At 43.5% G+C, this 19,660-nt stretch overlaps 1 protein-coding gene across 1 annotated transcript in view; it reads right to left on the reverse strand.

Moving 5' to 3' along the window:
- Positions 1 to 19,660, reverse strand: part of LOC144754169 (E3 ubiquitin-protein ligase TRIM39-like) — a 159,980-nt gene that overhangs the window by 85,834 nt on the left and 54,486 nt on the right. Inside the window, exon 5 of the mRNA XM_078641750.1 lies at positions 588 to 637. Within this exon, the coding sequence (XP_078497876.1) occupies positions 588 to 637 (50 nt within the window). The remainder of the gene's footprint in view (positions 1 to 587; positions 638 to 19,660) is intronic.

Below are 19,660 nucleotides of genomic sequence, written 5' to 3' on the forward strand. Positions count from 1 at the left end.
CATTCAATAGTGAAAATCTCAGAATACTGCAATAACAGAGTTGTTTGCAGATGTCCATTCAAGCAGTATCATTAATGTGAGGTATGAAATTACCGCATCTGAATTTCTGGCAAATTCAGCATGAATGTCGAAGTGAAAAGAATGATTTAAACCCAGGAAATACAGCAGCACGTATAAAGAATGCAGAGATGTAAACTTCTAGAAAAATCTGAAAAAGACAAAGTTTACAGAAACAAATCAACTGTACCCCGACTCGAGTGCACATTACCATTAAATACCATACCATACCATTCTATTCCATATTATACCATGATCCCACCCCACAGCACACCACACCATCCCTTCATAACATTCCATACCATACCACCATAACACCATAACATTCCATAACATAGAATTCCATACCACACCATGCGATCACATTCCATCCCTTCCCTTCCTATCCCATACCATACCACCATAACATTCCATACCATACCATACCATACCATACCATACCATACCATACCATACCACACCATCCCATACCACACCCCATCATATTCATGAACAGTAATATAAAAGCTCCTCATCACAAGGATATTTACCTTTATAACTCTTCACCACCTCTCGGCACTGAATCTTCACATTATCACACCTGTAATAACAAAGGATGAACATCACATAAGACCTGCATTTCAAATAAGATTCAGTATTAAGAGCAGCGCCTGCGGACTAGAGCTCGGTGTGAGTTACTGTTCATACACAACAGTCAAAGTTCTAATGATATCCAAAAGCACATTCAATATCTTATGACAGGATGTGGGTGTTCTAAGGCAGATAGCTCAGTCAGACCAGCGTGCTTCATATGATGCAATGGAGTTCTACACGTGGGTCTTATAGGAGCGGTGGTCAGTCTGTCTGTCTGTCTGTCTGTCTGTCTGTCCTTTATGCATTACTACACCATTCATCCGATCACCATGAAACTTTGGGAAGTTGTTGAGTACTCTCCCGCGTAGGTTTCTGGCATACAAATTTTTTAAATATCGTCCCCCAGGGCCCTCATAATCTTTCGAATACTGATGTACGCACCAGACAGAAAAATAAAAAATCGTGTATCCACAAGCACTCAAATAAATAAATAGAATTAAAACAACACTTTGAAATGTTTTCCATATTAAAATGAATACGTTTTTTTAAAAATGACACAATGTAAATTGAATGTTATCATAACGAGTTTCCTTGAATTTCCTTTCTTCGGAGGTCGCAGCAACGCGCGACGGGTAAGCTAGTACTTAATAAATACCTTAAGTGGGGTCCATGTGAATTCCTGCCAGCACCCACAACACAACACTGCCACACCCAATCCCTGCCAGCGTAAACTGTGTCACCATTCCTCTGCAACCAACATGTTAGGTAGCCTTAGTGAGATATATAAGGAAGATTTGAACCCAGAACCCAGAGTCATGAAAAACTGCTTGCAAAACAAAAATTCCCATGTTTTACAGAACAGCATATTTTAGGCCTTAGGGGAAGGATCACAGAGGGAGAGATAAGGGAACAGGTTAGGAGGCTCAGTAAAGGGAAAGCAGCAGCGCAGATGGGATCCCATCTGAATTCTATAATACATTATTAATCTCTTTGGTCCCTTTCTGGGTATCTTTATTTAATTTTAATTTAGGGCTGTTCAATTCCCCCTTCCCTAATATCAGGCAACTGTGGTTATGATCTTTAAGCTGGGTAAAGATGCTAGGGTAGCAGATTCCTACAGAGCTATATTGTGATTGAACTATGATTACAAAATTATCACAGGAATCTTGGCTAAGAGTTTGGCAGATGTCTCACAAACGTTGATCCATTTTGATCACAGGGGCTGGTGCTGACAGACAGCTGTATGAATTAACCCATTGACTTATCTGTGCTAATGATACGGCTGAGGCATTTAATTTCTTGTTGACAATCACAAGAATTGATGCTGCTAAATCTTTTGATAGCTGTATTTGGGTCTATCTTTGAGAGGTATTGCAGAATTATGGTTTCAGCAAGAATGTTATTGGAGTTGTACAAGTGTTATGTAAGGTGCCAGCAGTCAATATTTTGGTTAATGATAAACTTACAGCTTCGTTTTAGAAATCCGGGAGTACTAGACAGTGGTGTCCTTTATCATCAATTCTGTGTCGTCTACATATTGAGCTCTTTTCCCAGATGGTGTGGCATGATAAGACCATTCTTCCCTTTGAAGCTGCAGGGTTACCAACCAAAATAGCACTGTATGCTGAGGACATAGTTCTGTGTACATCAAACCGAGAGCTCTCTGTTCCTAAGCTTGAGATGCATGCCAGAGATTTTGGGGGTCTTTTAGGGTATCTAATCTGTAAGAGGAAGACTGAGATTAGGAAATGGGCTAAAGAAAAGGTAGGGCAATGGTAGGGCTTCAAACTAGTTTGGAGGAAATATCAGTTTGTAAACCTAAGGAAAATGCGACTTACCAGTATGCATCTGTTCTTGGCATGTAGAGCTGCAGGATACTACACTTTGCATTACATCGCCACCTGGTGTTGGGCTCGGATGATTGCATGTTGTTGTCGTCTTGGAAGAAGTCTTTTGTAGTCACGAGATAGGTGACTCCTCCCTTGGACGATAGTGCGCACGGTCATCGGCTCCATCCTTAGATTGTTTTTTGCCAAGATGGGAAATGATGGAGTTAGTAGAAGTAAAGAAAGGATGTCCATGCGTGTGCATCTAATTAAGATAAAACTGGAACAGATACAGGTCCCTGGGAGGCGGGAGGGCGTGTAGTACTCTGCAGCTCTACATGCCCATAACAGATGCATACTGGTAAGTAGCATTTTCCGTTCGAGGCGTATGAGCTGCAGATTCTACACTCTGCATCGATTGTGCAGCAGTGTCTCCCCTGGCGGTGGTCACCTGTATCTGTTGCAGTAGTTTGAAAGAGTTTTTAGAACAGCTTGGCCTACTGCAGCTTGCTGCTTGGCTTGCATATCAACACAGTAGTGTTTAGTGAAGGTGTGTGTTGTAGACCATGTTACTGCCTTGCATATGTGTTCTAGGGGGATGTTCCCTAAGAAAGCCATAGAGGCTCCTAGTTTGCGTGTGGAGTGCGCTCTAGGAGGAACTGTTAATGTATGGTTTGCTTTTTGATAGCATATTTGTATACATTTTACAATCCATTTTGCAATTCCAGCTTTAGAGATGGGGTTGCCTTTATTTGGTGGAGAGAAATATACAAACATTTATTTTGTTTTACGAAAAGATTTAGTCTTATCTATATAGTAGAGAAGAGCTGTTTTAACATCTAGTGTGTAAAGAGCTCTTTCTGCTACAAAGTCAGGGTTTTGGAAAAACACAGGTAACTCTACAGATTGGTTTAAATGAAAAGGAGTAATGACTTTTGGAAGGAATTTAGGATTAGTTCTTAGAACCACCTTATTACGGTGTAGTTCTAAGAATGGTTCTTGTATAGTGAAAGCCTGTATCTCACTTACTCTCCTAAGATAGGTAATAGCAATAAGCAAAGCTGTTTTCCATGTGAGGAATTGTAGTTCACATTTGTGTAGAGGTTCAAAAGGTGGTCCCATGAGCCTTGTAAGAACAACGTTTAGTTCCACACTGGAGAAGGTGGTAACCTGGGGAGAATGATCTTTTTAATCCTTCCATAAATGCTTTATTGGCAGGCACTCTAAAAAGAGACAGATGTTGTCTGTTTTGTAAATATGCTGCAATTTCTGCAAGATGTAGGCGTATAGATGAATATGCCAAGTTATATCTTTGTAAATGTAGAAGGTAGCAAATTATATTTTGGATAGAAGCATCCGGAGGATCAATCTGCTTATTGTTGCAATAAATGGCAAATCTCTTCCATTTAGCAGCATAGCAAGCTCTAGTAGTAGGTCTCCTGGCCTCTTTAATGATGTTCAAACAGTCTGGTGGTAGGTTAAGATAACCAAACTCTATGACTTCAGGAGCCAGATCGCCAGATTCAGTTGATTTGGGTCTGGATGTCTGACGTCTCCATGGTTCTGCGAAGCAGGGATGGTGTCAGACGTAGCTTTTGGTGTGGATCTAGGGATAGTTCTAGCAGAGTTGTGTACCACGGTTGGCGTGCCCATGTGGGAGCTACTAAAATCAGTTTGAGCAACTGTTGTCGTAGCTTGCTCACTATTAGTGGTATTAGTGGTAGCGGCGGAAAAGCGTACGCAAATCTGCCTGACCAGTTCATCCATATTGCATTGCCCTTGGACAATGGGTGTGGAAACCTGGCGGCGAAGGTTGGGCATTTTGCGCTTTCGTGTGTGGCGAACAGATCTATGTCTGGATGGCCCCACCTGTGAAAGAATGGTTGAAGAACTTGCGGATATAGTTCCCATTCGTGAATTTGTTGTGTCTGCCGAATCAACAGATCTGCTATCTGATTGTGAACTCCTGGAAGGTGCTCTGCTAGCAGATATATGTTTTGTGGAATGGCCCATCTCCAAATTTTCTGTGCAAGCTGGGACAGTTGTAGAGAGCGTGTCCCCCCTTTTTGTGTATATAGTACATGGCTGTCATGTTGTCCATCGGGATTAAGACAGCATTGTTTTGTACTTGTACTTGGAATGTTTTGAGTGCTAAGAATATTGCTAGCAGCTCTAGATGATTGATATGGAACGATCTTTGTTGAATATTCCATTGCCCTTGAGTTGTATGATGTAGGAGATGGGCTCCCCATCCTGTGAGAGATGCGTCTGCTGTGAGTATTATTTGTGGAATAGGTTCGAGGAACGGCCGCCCCTTTGTCAAGTTTTTGGTGTTCCACCACTGCAGAGAGCGATGTGTGCGGCTGTCTACCAACACCAGGTTTGTTAGTTGCCCTTGAGCCGGATTCCATTGTTGTGCTAGACATTCCTGTAACGGACGCGTCTGCAGTCTTGAATATGGCACAATGAAGATGCAAGATGCCATCATGCCTATTAGTCTCATGAACACTCAGGCTTGGAGAGAGTGTTGATGTTGGAAGTTTGTGACTAAGGCTTGAATGCTCTGTACCCTTGCTGTATTGGGATAAGCTAGAGCTGTAGACGTGTTTATTGTAGCCCCTAAATACTGATGTACATGAGAGGTCTGCAGGTGCGACTTGGTGTAGTTGATTGTGAACCCTAAGTCGTGCAATGTTAGAATTGTCTGATGTGTGTGTTGGACACACTGATTGAATGACTTGGCTTTTATGAGCCAATCGTCTAGATAAGGGAAGACATGTATTTGTTGTGTTCTGAGAGGTGCTGCTACATCTGCTAGGTACTTTGTGAATACTCATGGTGCAATTGTAACTTCGAATGGAAGGACCTTGAATTGATAATGTTGTCCTTCCAGTACAAACCTTAGATACTTCCTGTGAGCAGGATGTATAGGAATGTGGAAGTAGGCGTCCTTTATTTCTAGTGTTGTAAGGAAATCGCCATGTTGCAGCAAAGGGAGCACTTGTTGTAAAGTGATCATATGAAAATGATCCGATTGTATATAACGATTGAGGGGCCTGAGGTCGAGAATTGGTCTTAGTGCCCCGTCCTTTTTGGGTATTAGAAAATACAGCGAGTAAACCCCTGTGCCTTGATGTTGTAAAGGAACTATTTCTATTGCGTCCTTTGAAGAAGTGAAAGGACTTCTTGTTTGAGCAGAGTAAGGTGTTCTGCAGACATTGGATGCTGCCTGGGTGGTATGTGTGGAGGGGTTGCTGTAAGTTCAAGGCAATAACCATACTGGATAATTTGTTTTACCTACCTGTCTGTTGTGATGGAATTCCAGGCAGGTAGGAACTGTGTTAATCTGCCCCCACACAGTAGTGGAATGCTGTTGGGGGAGCAGAGGGAAGTCACTGTTTTGTGGTGGAAGAGGTTTGATTATTATTGTTACCCCGACCTCTTCCCTTGTTGTTGTTGCCTCTATATCCTCCTCTAAAATATCCTTTGCTAGAGGATGTTGTTGTATTGTCTGCTACAGTTTGTTTGGAGCCTCATCTATAGAAGGAGCGACGAAAGGAGCCTCTAGCTTGTGTGGAGTGCAAAGCTCCCATATATTTGGCTGTATCTGTATCCTTCTTCATTTTTTCAAGTGCCGTGTCTCCCTCTGGTCCAAACAATTGATGTTGGTTAAATGGCTGATTTAAGATGGTAGTTTGCACTTCCTGCTTAAATCCTGAAATGCATAGCCACGCATGTCTTCTAAGTAGGACACTAGTGTTTACAGCTCTAGAAGCAGTGTCTGCTACATCAAGTGCACACTTGATTGAGGCATTTGAAATTAATTTGCCTTCTTGTATAAGGTGGTTTGCCCTCACCTTATATTGGCCAGGTAGATTCTCTAGTAGTTTCTCCAACTGGTCATAATGAGCCCTGCCATATCTTGCAAGGAGGGCTTGTGTGTTAGCTATACGCCATATATTGGTAGCTTGTGCAGCTATTCTTTTGCCCGAAGCATCTATCAACCTTAGATTCTTTGTCAGGTAGAGGTGCTTCACCTGACGTCTGTGAGTTTGCCCTTTTTCTAGCATGTGAGACAACTAGTGAATCTAAGGGTAGTTGTCCTTTAACGTAGGCTGGATCCCCAGGTGCAGGCCTGTATATTTTCTCAATTCTAGGATTTAGGATCCTAGCACGTACAGGATCTTTAAATACCGCTGGAGCATGTTTGATGAACCCTTTAATCATATGAAGAATTTGAACAGACCTTTGCGATTGTTCAAATGTATCCAACAAAAAATCTTCCTCTGCTTCATCAGAATGCATAGTGACCCCATGGTAAATGGCAGCCCTGTTCAGCAGGTGTATAAAACTAATATTATCTTCTGGGGGAGAAGGTTTTGATGGATATGACTGTGGGTCAGGAATATCTGGCACATGTTGTGGGTTTGGGTAACCCCAGTCTCGATCATCAATAGGGATGGGGAAAGGCTCATCTGGGTCGACCCCTCCCCCTAGGCTGTACTCATCATCATTTTTAGGTGAATGTGAAGAATGAAGAGGAGAATGTTTAGGAGAAATTTGAGGTGAATTGTTAAGAGGAGCAGGAGATGAAGGAGAAGGAAGTATAGGAGAAGAAGGGTGCATAGGAGATGTGGCAGAGTCCTTCTTCTTGGTAGGCACTACAGGTGTAGGTGCTGTATCGGACTTCCTCTTCCTGTGTGGTGTGGTGGATACATGACATGTTTCTGGGTCAATGTAGATCTTCTTTTGTAGAGGATCAGGTTGGAAAAGTTCTCCTCCTTGCGAAACCTTTGCCGGCTCCGGGTGTGGTTGCTGCATGTCTTTAGCCTTAGGAGTTGTTACTGTGTCCTTTGGGGTAGATCTCGGCACCGAAGGTGTTGTTTTCGGAGTTGTAGGCTGTTTCGAGGGTTTGAGCGCACCGGTATCAGGCCTTGTAGGTTTTGGTACCGAAGATGATGGCTTCGGAGTGGAAGCTGGTCTCGTCGGCTTCGAGGCGTCGGACGCTGGCTTCATAGTTTTGTCTTTAGAAGTCGCCGGTTTCGGAGCCGAGACTTTTTTCGGTTTCGGTGCCTAGGGAGCTGGTGGGATCGGCACGTGCGGCTTGCTCGGTAAGGAGCTACCAGAAGGCTTGAGTATTTTCTTCGGAGCCGGGCTCGATGGCAGGGCATTCGAAGTATCCTTTCGGTCGCGACTGGGCCCCTGAGGCGGAATATTGACCTTTGCCTTCTATTTGAGTGCTGGGCAATAGTACTCACGCGCTGACCCGATGGTATGGAGTCATCTGAGTCGTCTACCTCTGATACGACGATTTGGAGATCATCGGAATCTTCTTCGGGAACAAGCTGGACCTCTTCGTCGAAGATATCCACCGGTTCCGGAGCTGATCTCTGCATGTCGTGTCGACGGATTCTCCGATCTCGAATGGTGTTCTTGGATGGAAAGGACACGCAGACTGTACAGCTGGATTCGTCGTGTTCTGGCGATAAGCACATGTTACAGACCTTGTGGTGGTCACTGTGTGGAAACTTTGCTCCACACTCTTGGCATCTTTTTAACGGCGTCCTTTCCATCAGGTGTAGGCCTCACGGCATGGATAGGCCCAACGGCCCGCGTCAACGAACGGAATCGAGCTGACGGAGTCGATATGATGTTTGTTGATATGGAAAGTAGTTAGGTGAAGTTTTAATAAGTTTTTGCGCTTCGAAGTACTTAAAAAGTAGATTTCGAACCGGAGCGGAAAAATTTCATCCGAACCCAGTGGCGGAAAAAAACAATCTAAGGATGGAGCTGATGACCATGCGCACTTTCGTACAAGGGAGGAGTCATCTATCTTCGGACTACAAAAGACTTCTTCCAAGATGACAACAACATGCAATCATCCGAGCCCAATACCAGGTGGCGATCTAACGCAAAGTGTAGAATCTGCAGCTCATATGCCTCAAACCTAAGGTTCTTATTAACAAATTCACCCGTTGGAAACTCCACATCAATCTCGATTTGCAAATACATAGTCAGGCAAGCACTGGGACCTAGGTCTGAGGTTATTAATTGGCAGGTCACACGTGGGGTGGCACATAGCCGGCAGACAAGTGCATGGCCAGGAAACCTTAGATCAATCCCACAGAGAGACGCAGAAACACTACAAGGGTCAAGGGAGATTGGCCCCAATAAAGTACGAATGGCTGGATAAGGTGCACACACTCCCAAAGCACCATAAAGGCGGATGCCACATGAGTTAGTAACACAGAGCTAATCAGAATACAGCACACGCAGTGATCACACGCTCACCATGCCAGACATCTGGACACGTTAACCTCTGGCCACATTGTGTCCAAGCAAGGTCAAGGCCACCAGTATTATCCATTAAAATTAATTTAGGACTCTAGAGGCAGCAACTTACAATCCTCACCATACAAGGATCACAAGAAACATGTTATTGCCTATAATAAACTGTATACAGGAATGCTACAGATCGATTGTAATTTGAGACAGTCCTCGACCCTGTGGCTGTGACTGTTCTCCCGGCCGCTTTGTTTTATTAAACAAACTGTCCCTGTTTTGTCAAAGGCCTCATCTCTAGTTTTTCAAAGATGTTTCATTATCAAGTAACACCATGATATAGATGCTCTCCTTACAAGATGATGGGAAAAGCTGCCCCTCGGTATCTGTGGGAGGGTGAACATCATTAAGATGCTGGTTCTTCCTGAAGGTGACCTTCTTGTTTAACACTAAACCACTTCCCTTCCACAAAAAGCTTTTGCAAACGTTGCAAGGGAGGGTGGCAGCTTTATTTGGGCATCCAGGGGAGCCAGGAGCTCATGAAAGAAGGAGGGACTGAAGCAAGGGAGGGTCAGCAGCTTTATATGGGTATCGAGGGGAGCCAGGATCTCATGTAAAAAGCTCCGGAGGTGACTGAAGCAAGAGGGCTGACTCTTCCGGATTTTCAAACCCATTGTTATGCCTTCCAGTTCAAGAATTCCCAGCTGTTGGCTGGAGAACTAGACAATTCTTAAATGGGTCAATTGTATGGAGCTATGTTGGAGCATTTAGGTCTGAATAAGTTTTCCTTTAAGTTTGGGTACCCAAACGTTTTTAAACACGAAAATTTGAAGATGCTCTTAACATCCCTGAGGGTGTGGGTATTCTTTAGGATAATTCTCTGGATAGATTTCTATGCGGACCTGGCATCAATTTGGGACTCTCCTGGAATACTCGAGGGTCTTAAAGATAAACTTGGTTATCCTCTCAAGCATGGCAAATGTTCAACCTGGAGAGCCTTCAGGAAGGGTGATGCCCTCATCACATACCAAGAGATATCTGACCTGTTGAAGGGGGGGCTTTCAAAATTGAAATACATGCAGCTATGTTCTTGGAGGTCATTCCAAAAGTTGTCAGAGATGAGCGGTTCGGTGCTGGAGGACTTTCTCAAGCGGGTGAGAGCTAAGCAACAACCTAAGAAAGGTTTCCCAGTGGTATTGGATATTTATTTCTGCAGCAGATGAGAAAATGGGAGTTCCATACCTGCACTGGGAAAAGGATCTTCCGGAGCTGGTTAAAGAGAAATTATGGAGAGTATCTTGAAATCTGTCATACACTCTGGTCAAACCAGTACCACTTAAAAAGAATCATTTGTTTACTCTCCATAGAGCTTACTGGTCACCAGTGAAGTTGGCTAAGATCAAGCTGAAACAATCAAAATATAACAAGTGAAGTGACAGAGGCGGATGATAGATGTGTGTTTGTGGACTGCCCGTTATTGGCTTTCTTCTGGGGGTATGCAAGTCAGATGGTTTGAGAAACTGTTGGCTGCGAAGCCCCTGCCTGATCCTATTTGAGATCGACTTGTGCCCTTACTGGGACAAATTAAACTCCGATCAGACCTCGCTGATATATTTTCTGATATTTCTAGCGAGAAAAAAAATCTGTAAGAAATTGGTTACTCCCGACTCATCAAGGCTATAGAATGGGTCAGATCTGTAAGAGATGTCAGTAGACTGGACTTGGACCACAAGTCGGCCTCAGTAGAGAAAATATGGCGTCCCTTTGCGATATGGCAAAGTAAATCGTAACGTCCTATGATTACACCTCTATCTTGCAGAGAAATGGATGGTTCTCCTTCCTACAAAAGGGCAAAACTCTAAGAAATATTCAATAGACACATACGCTGGACACTCTGGTTGAAGGCGTCTTGGCTCACAGCTCACTTAGCTAGATGGTGATATGAGGCCAAAAAATTTTAAATCATTCCTCTACAACCTTGGAAGGATTAGCAAACAACCTCTGTTACTGCAAACTCCATCATCACTGCTCTAAAACTTTAAAACACAATCCCCTCTAAAAATATATCCTCAATTTTACAAGAGGGCTCAGTGAGGGAATTACACACTGCTGGCATCTGTCTGACCTGTACGACACAACTGTGATTCCAGCAAGGCACACTTATCCTTTTATCCTGCTTGGGTGGGTTCACTGCACACCATCAAAGTGGGCAATATCTATTTTATTAACAGCAATGATGAATGCTCAAAAGCTGCAGTACTTTGGGAGATATATGCCCACATACCCTCACTACAGAGGCAGACAGGCACACAAACCCTGCCACTGTAATCACCATCATCACTGCCCTAGAACCTTGAAGGGACAAGCACACAACCGCTAACATTGTAATCACAATCATCACTGCTCTAAAACCTTGGTGGGATTAGAACGCACTACCTACATCTTTAAACCACTTCATCGTTGCTGTAGAACTTTGGATCAATAAACACACAATCCCTGCCACTGTAAACCCAGTCTCTCATGATCTAGAACTTTTAATGACGTTAGCGCACCATACTACCTCTGCAGAGAGGATAATTCATGTCAGTATACGCTGTAACCTCGAGGCACTGTTACGTTTTAGGATTCTTCCTTCTTCTTTCACTGAACTGGTCTGTTGGCATCCATAGGATCTTTCTGTTTATTTATTATTTGGGGATCCATAGGATCAGCAGGGGATTCATTCTATTAATGACAGATAAGATTACTGCCTGGACTCCTTCTTTATGTATATAGTTGTGTGGAAAGAGATGTGTTAAATAAGACCCACCACTGTGCACTGGAAGTCCCCAGGAGAGGAGGATGTGCATCCAAAGCCCTTTATTCAATCCTAGGCTGAGGTTATGCTACACCTAAAATGCATCCATTGGATTAACTTTCATGGGTAAAAAATTAGATGCAATTCATTGGGCTTTTATCTCCATGGATTGTGCAGTCAGAGTCCCCCCAGCTCCCACTGATTTTCCTTCGAAAACATGGTACCGTGGGTTTACACCCGATTGGTACATTTAATGTACTTGTAAGTCCTTAGTAAATGGTACCACCTCTACCCAGGGCCTGTAAATTAAATGTCTGTTTTCTTGCTTGAGCTTTATACCTCGCACTGTAATGAGGGTTCGGGCCAGGTGGTCATGTGTCATTCATGCATGTGCTATAATCTGTCAATAAAGAGATTTCATACTAAATATAGCATTCCTCCTTCCCATCTCCTCTTAATGCCAAAGTTGTGTTAGTGCTGCCTCCTGCGCCGTACCTCCCCCTCCGTTGCTTGCATTTTTTTAGCCTTTGTGCACTTTTTGATGTCCACTGTCAGTTGTGCTTTTTTGGTAGGATTTTCGTTTGGTTTGGGCTTCCTTTTAAAGAGGAATTGGGCTTGTTGAAGTTTTGTTTGTAGGAAGGCATGAGGCACTGCAGCCCCTCCCACTCCTCCTTGTGTCTGGTGCTCCCATCCCATCTCCCTCCTCCTGCCATGTTACAAGAGCTACAGCCTTATAGGAGCCACCTGCATCCACAGATTGTGCCTAGAAAGGGTTCATCGCTGTGCAGGCAGTTTGGCTGTATCGTACTTTGAGGTACACGTGAAACCACTCCGGGTAACTAACTTCAACTTTTCTCGCCTCGGTTATTGGCTGTAGTCTGCGAGAGGTGAATGAGGAAATGTCTCACCAAACCCACGCATGAAGAATGTTTTGTTGCATTACTGCTCGGCCCTCTTTCCTAAAGCAACCGTTCTGGTAACTTTTTTGAAAAATAATGTTTATGGAACAAGAACTTTGTTACAGTCGAAAGGCATTGTACCGCTTCTGTAAGCAATATACATATTGATGCAAGAATATATCAAATTAGTTCTACAAACAAACAGCACGCCGTGCGATAACTTACTGGAGAGGTATGCAAATGTTGTACAGGGACTTTGTCTCTTTCTCTTAGCCTTGTATTTCCTTGTTGCTCTCTTGATGTTACTGTGATATTTCCTGGTGACATCATAGAATGTTGGGGGTTTTGCCTGAGCCTAAGGGCAGTTGGAGACAGGCTGAGTGACAGGGAGGTCACTCCTGGTGGGGTCTCTTAATTATCATCTTAAGAACTAGACCTGTAAGTATCCTGAATAAAGCAACTATAAATATATCCATGACTCAAGGACATCTTTTATATACAACAGTAAACAACCAGGGGCGTAGCTCTCATGGGTGCAGCAGGAGCAGCGGCACCAAACCCAGGGGCACAAGGAGCCCATTCTATTCATATTAGTTGTGCTTTATATTTTTTTTATTGAAAGCTGGGGGAAAGGGCCCCAATTTGATTTCTTGCATTAGGACCCAAAGCACCTTTGCAACACCACTGTAAAAACCCACAAAGCAAAATAAACAAAACAAATAAATTATCACTTTTAATAAGTTTTCGCCTTTTTGATCAGTGAACCTGTAAATTTATGATGAGAGCAGGTAGCAAGAATATATGTATGGTATTTAAGTAACTGAAAATATACAAAGTGAGTTGTATAGTGACAGCTAACAAGTAGCCTCGCTTGAGTGATACACCTTAAGTCACGCATTGAATAATATTAACCAACATAATTTTACATGGCAACTTTATTCCACAGTACGTGCCTAAACTTACTACTTAAACACTACAGGAACAAATAAATTAAAAGGAGACGAATGCAAAGGGCTGCTTGATAAGAATCCTAACTGGGGGATGTTGCTCTGGCCTTGCAGACATTTAGAATTTAAGCAGGAAGAGAAAGGCAACGCAATATAGAAGTCTTGAAGATTGACATGTTATGTTATCTGCTATCATTATGGATTACAGAAGGACCCATATTATGGTTTGGGGAGGAGTGCTATTGTTTCTATGCCTTATATGGGAAGAGTTGGACGTGGTACTGACTAAAGGTATTGTCACATCACAGCAAATCTGACACTGCTAGTCAGCATGCTCATGTTTAAAGATTATATGAGAAACATGACAGGTCACACTTCAGGCAGCTTTTATATACTTTAAACTTCAGGTGTCGCTTAGGAGATGCATTACCCTGTGGGTGTTATTTTCAGTTTAAATAATATTTGCTTTGTAAAATAAAAAATTTGCAATTGAAATGACAATGATGTGAAGTACAGAACTGTGTTTTCTTGACATGAGCGAATAAGGCCTCAATTAGTCTGACTCCATCTTGGATTGGGAAATAGCCATGTTTTTATTTCTCAGTGGCACTGCTCAAAGCATAATGTATCCTGATGCTTTGTGTTGATTCTCTGCTCTTTAGTTGAATTGTTTCTTTTCTCTGCCTCTTCCTGCTCACTCGCTGTAGTCCTATCCATTCCTAAGGCTGATATTGTTTACGTAGCCAGGTTTGTGGTAAAACGTCTGATGACTTCCGGTCAAAGGAGAGCTAATTATTATCAACTTAGAGAAATAGTGCTAGGATGGCGGCATTATAAAATGTGTATTTTGATTGGACAATGTGCCGTATATTTGCATACCCTATGCCAACTGCGTGATTTAAGTTGTGGTTATTATGGTTCATTTTGTTATAAAAGGATGCGTGTTTGCGGTGGAGCCAGAGAGATATTTTAGACCCTTTCTCGAGCCGCTTGGGATGCTGCATAGTCTGGACTTAGACCTTTGTTTCTCATTTTGTTCACGCTGTCTGTCCCAATGACTCATATATTATGTAATTGAGACTATCTATTTATTTACCTTCTGTATTGCACTGTAATATTTTAATAAACTGATATGGTTTCTAAATTACTGATCTCAAGTCTTTTGAATAAGGGTTGACTCAAACATATCAGCATTGACTTATACATTTATTGGTATTTGCTGGACACTTTGGGGCTCATTATGATGGCGGTCACATCCTCTATTTTTACCATTGCTGCGGGTGCGGCTTCAAGCAGCACCCGCCGCAATGGTAAAAATGCATACATTGCATTTGTATGCAGAAAGCGGCAGGCATCGTACGATGCCTGCCGATTACTGCATACAAATGCAGGGGGGTACCATAGCTACCCCCCATGTGCACCCCCCAACCCCCCTTCACCCAGGGGGCCCGCAACGGGCCCCCGCAGTGAAGTTACACATGCTTTTCCACGGCGGAAAAGCCGCCGTGGAAAAGCATCTCTTTTACGCCATCCGAATATGGCTGGCGGTGTCTGATAGACACCGCCAGCCATGTTACAGCTTTTCCACCGCGGTTGTAAGTCAACCGCGGCGGAAAAGCGGCGGACCGAAACCAGGACCCACCAGCCATCCTAATGTGGCGGTGGGTCTTTGGTGGGTCCGCAGAGGATTTTCCGCATCCTCCAGGCCGGCGGTGGCTTCCGCCGGGCTGGAGGATGCGGAAAATCCTCCATCATAATGAGCCCCCTAATTTGTACCTCATCAAATCACCTGAGATAGAGATAACACCATGCATTACGCCTTTAGGGCCACTAGGTTTGCGGTTGTCAGATGTATTCTCCAAAAAGGCGAAGAGACAGATGTTTACAGCTAGCAGAGAGCAGGACATAGCCTCCTTGTATGGTGTTTGCCATACACGACCAGAAAAGGCAAATGTATATTTTATTGTTTTATGGCCTCTATAGCTGGGGAGGAAGCCATAGGAGTCACATTTCAGTTAGCCATCACAGGTCCTCAAGCTTTGAAATTTGCAAATAAATGTTTCCAGGGGCAAGCATATATTCCTGAATCAGACTGCATTACCCACTGAGAAGGTCCCAAAGGCCACTGCACTGCAGACTAAAGGACATAAGTAAAAGGCATTGTCATTTGCACCTCCAATAGCTCTAACTCTTGAAAATGTGATCCCTATAGCATTGCAAATGCTTGTTGATACTTTCAAGGGCAGGGTGCATTGTATTGAAAATGTAGGACAAAGGTGTTTACGTTTTACATGTCCTAGCATTGAAAAACTCCTAAAGTCATTTTTCAAAGAGTAGGCCTATCACTCCCATGGGCAAACACTGGGTTACAATATTAAAGTTAAAAAGTGATAACTTCAGTTTGAGTACAGATAGGGGAATAGTGTTTACACTCAAATCAATTTGAATTTAAAATCATCTGTAATGATGAAGTTGAATTTAAAGTTACAATTTTGAAAACACCGCTTTTAGAAAGTTATTTTTGCACTTTTCAAGAAATTTGGCATTTTTCCGCACAAACCATTTGTGCCTTAATAGTAGTGTCCTGAGTCACATGACTGTGATTGGCTCACCTATTGTGGGTTGTGTATTCTTTCCAGACACTGAGCAAAGGATGTGAGGGGCAGGGCCTGCCTGAAAGAATGGCTGGGGAGAAGCTGGACCCTTCCCAAATTACATTTCTAAAGATTCACACAAAGGAACCTGACATCAGGCATGGTCTTGACCAAAACCAGTTTTAGGGTTGGTTGGGGAATTTCCCCACCCAAAGCTGACACTAGTATGAAAATGGGACCTTCAAAACATATCATTAGAACACTCCTGGTCGTGTGGAAGATTCAGAAGGGCTGTCCTGCTGCTGGAAGGACTGCATTGCTGTCTGAAAACAAAGAAAATTGGTTCTGTCGGGTATGGACAACAATTTCTTTGTCTTAGAAATCTGAGTTCAACTCAATTTTTAGAACTGGAAAGAACACAACAACAGCTCAACCCCCTCTGTGACTGACTGAAACGCTGTTACACACAGAGCGAAGTGTCTCAGACACTTAGGGTAAGCTTTAATATTCACGGCGGCTCACAAATTTTTAAACTGTGGAGTCATGTCAATCCCATATGGCTACAAGCGGCATAGTCGTGATACTCCCTCAGTGTTGGTACCATGACATGCCCTAACACTGGTAATTTGGTCGCAATTTAATTGAATGATCCTTTGATTTGATAACAGTTGTAACTTGCTTTATTAAACTCAGCCATTGTAAACTAATGTATCATAGCGCAGGACGCGCAAATGGATTATTTTCACCTCGAATTAAGTTTTTCTGTGTCTGTGTTCCCCGGATTTGTTAAGTTAGTCGCATTCAGTGGGAAATACATTAGAAGACGCACTCTGTTCAGTCATTTTAAATGCACATCATGCAGTATTATAAACTCGACATGGTAGGCTTTCTGTAAAGATTGACACAGTCCTTTTCCTCACTTTACAGACAAGAGGACGTTAAAATAATCGTGTCTTCAGTTGACATATATGCAACTTGACGCTAGGGTGAGTATGGTCACTGCTCTAGCTACAAGTTAAATCATTAAATCACACAACAACCCCTATGATATTATCCTTATTTTAACTCATTTGCAGACTGTCATGCTCATTCTCGTCTTGAGAAAGACCTGCCGCGACCAACAAATTGGCGCTTAACAGGGTCGAAACGTAGACATTTCCCTACAGGCCCCAAAACTCTAGAACTCCATCGAATTAAAAGAAATTAAAAGAGTTCAGGAAGTTTACACCAAAGGGAGGCCTTTGTAAATCAAGAATATTGAAATTTTTTGTATTTTTGTATATTTTATTTGAATGTATTAACTTTGTATATATTGACATGTGATCACTATTCACTGTTTTCACTGTTTTGCACTATACTGTAGATATTGACAGTCGTCACACAGTCGTCACACAGAAAAGTTTTTGTAAAAAAATGTGACTTATACAAACATATAAAGAGGATATATAGTCACTTCAAAGGCTTTTCTTTTCTTTTCATTGAGTGTAAGAAAGGGCCTCTTTGGCCTTTACAGAGGGGGTTGAGCTGTTGTTGTTGTGTTCTTTCCAGTTCTAAAAATTGAGTTGAACTCAGATTTCTAAGACAAAGAAATTGTTGTCCGTACCCGACAGAACCAATTTTGGTTGAAATATTAAGTACCCAGGTTCTGAGGGACACAGGGTTAACCCCTTTGTTTTCACAGTCTGAAAACAAAGGCCTGGACCTGCTTGCCTTGATCACAAGGGTTAGTCAGCTGATGCCCTGTGTGAGCTACAGTGACACCACAAGCTTCTAGAGACCTCCCTACAACTGCCCTGCTGACCAGTTCCAACTTGACCTGCCTGGACCTGCTGTTGGCCACTGCCTGAAGCGATTCCTGATCCACAACAGGGGACCTCTTGTCCTGGACTGTTAGCTGGCATCAGTGGAAGCGCCTCCTACAGAAAACGTGAGGAACAGATGTTTTGGTTTCCTCTTGGCTGTGAAGTCATTTCTTTGCGCCGAGAATGGACCGCCAGCGCAAAGCTCCAGTGGGACTTGATCTTCTCTACGACAACAACCGTTCACAACGACTTCAAGTGAGAGGCCCCTGCCAACATGAAAGTGCTTGTTGCGCGGACTTGAGAAAGTAACTTTGTAGCGGGACTACTCTGGTCCCTGAGTCCAATCCTCACTCCATTGCTATCGTCCTGAACTTGCAACTTTATCCCAGTTCCTCGTTACCAGATAACTGAAATTGGTGCTATGTGTTTCTCGGGCTATTTCTACTATTAACTTTAAAAATTAAAAACTTCAGTTCGATTTATTAGATTTATGTTGTTTAGGTATCATTTTATTAATTAAAATGTACTCTATGTTTCTAAATAGTTTTGGGATTTTATTAGTTTTGTGTTCTTGCTTTATTACTGTTTCTGTGCGGCATAAATACTTTACACATCGCCTCTAAGTTAAGCCTGGCTGCTTTTGTGTCAAGATACCAGAGGTTTAAGCACTGATTTAGTGATTTTTATGGCTCACCCTATCAAGGATTGTGGTTGTTGCTTGAGTGGGGCTCTCACTCCTCAACTACTAACCCAATTTCTTGGTGGTGCAATAGAGTGAGACTAATTGAGACCACAGGAGGAGGTACTAGTGAGTTCACAGGATGAACAACAGTGCGAAAACTAGTGAGACCATAGGAGGAGGTATAACAGCACAAACCTTGCAAAACTCCAGGAGGAGGTACAACACTGCAAAAGCTGGTGAGACCACAGGAGGAGGTATAACAGTGCAAGCCTGGGGCGTGGCTTTGCCGCGAAGCATAATGGAGGCTAGATTGCTTAGCTCCGTGAACACCCGATCACTTCCCTAAGATCCGCCACACTGATCCTGCATCCATAAGGCTGGGGGGCCATCAGAACACCCGTGGACACTGCGGAGACCAAAACTGAAGCTGTGAACCCCGAAACAAGAGAGAAATCGGCATTGACCAAGGCGGTTCTCTGAATACTGAGGCTGGGAACTGCCACACTGTGTAACTGTGCATGGTTCCGGGGCTGCTCCGACTCCTCCTTTGCGCGATACAGTGGTCGGGCCTCAAATCAGAGCCCGAAGCGATGAAAAGAAATCAGAACCACCGGGGGACGAAGGAAACACTGTGATGCTGTCGTGACCAGAGTGGTGAGTGACACTATTGTGGCAGAGCTGATGCAACTGCGCAACTCTCCAAACTGGGGTGCACGGATTCCGAAAACCGGTGGTCTGCCCTGGTCCCGTACCTTGACCCTCCCTAAAGGTCTTCTTATGGTGACGTGCCAGAATGAAGGTGCTGGGACTGTGGTGAATACGGAGCGGTAGGGAAGCTCCTAGCACCTCGACAATCTGTACGGCCTGGCGCACTTAAGACAGCCTATCAACTAAATAAAAACAGCCAGTCTCTGCCTGGAGCCCAACACAATCTGAGGCCGTGGGGCCACAAGGGGTGCCCCTGAACACCAGCAAACAGAGGCGAATAACTCACCTAACCGGGACATATGAAGTGCTGATCGCATAGCAGTGGATGAAACTCGAGCCAATTCCGGCAGTCTCCAACTGCGCTGTAACAGCCTTGCTCAAACCTGCGGATTGCTCTCCACTATTCCCACACTGTGGAATAGAAGGCAGGCGCCTGCAGCCATCAAGTCATATCTAGGACATCCGTCAAGACCTGTGACATCCACCTGCGGGT

This window comes from Lissotriton helveticus, chromosome 5_1 (assembly GCF_964261635.1).
Source record: "Lissotriton helveticus chromosome 5_1, aLisHel1.1, whole genome shotgun sequence".
Taxonomy (NCBI): Eukaryota; Metazoa; Chordata; class Amphibia; order Caudata; family Salamandridae; genus Lissotriton; species Lissotriton helveticus.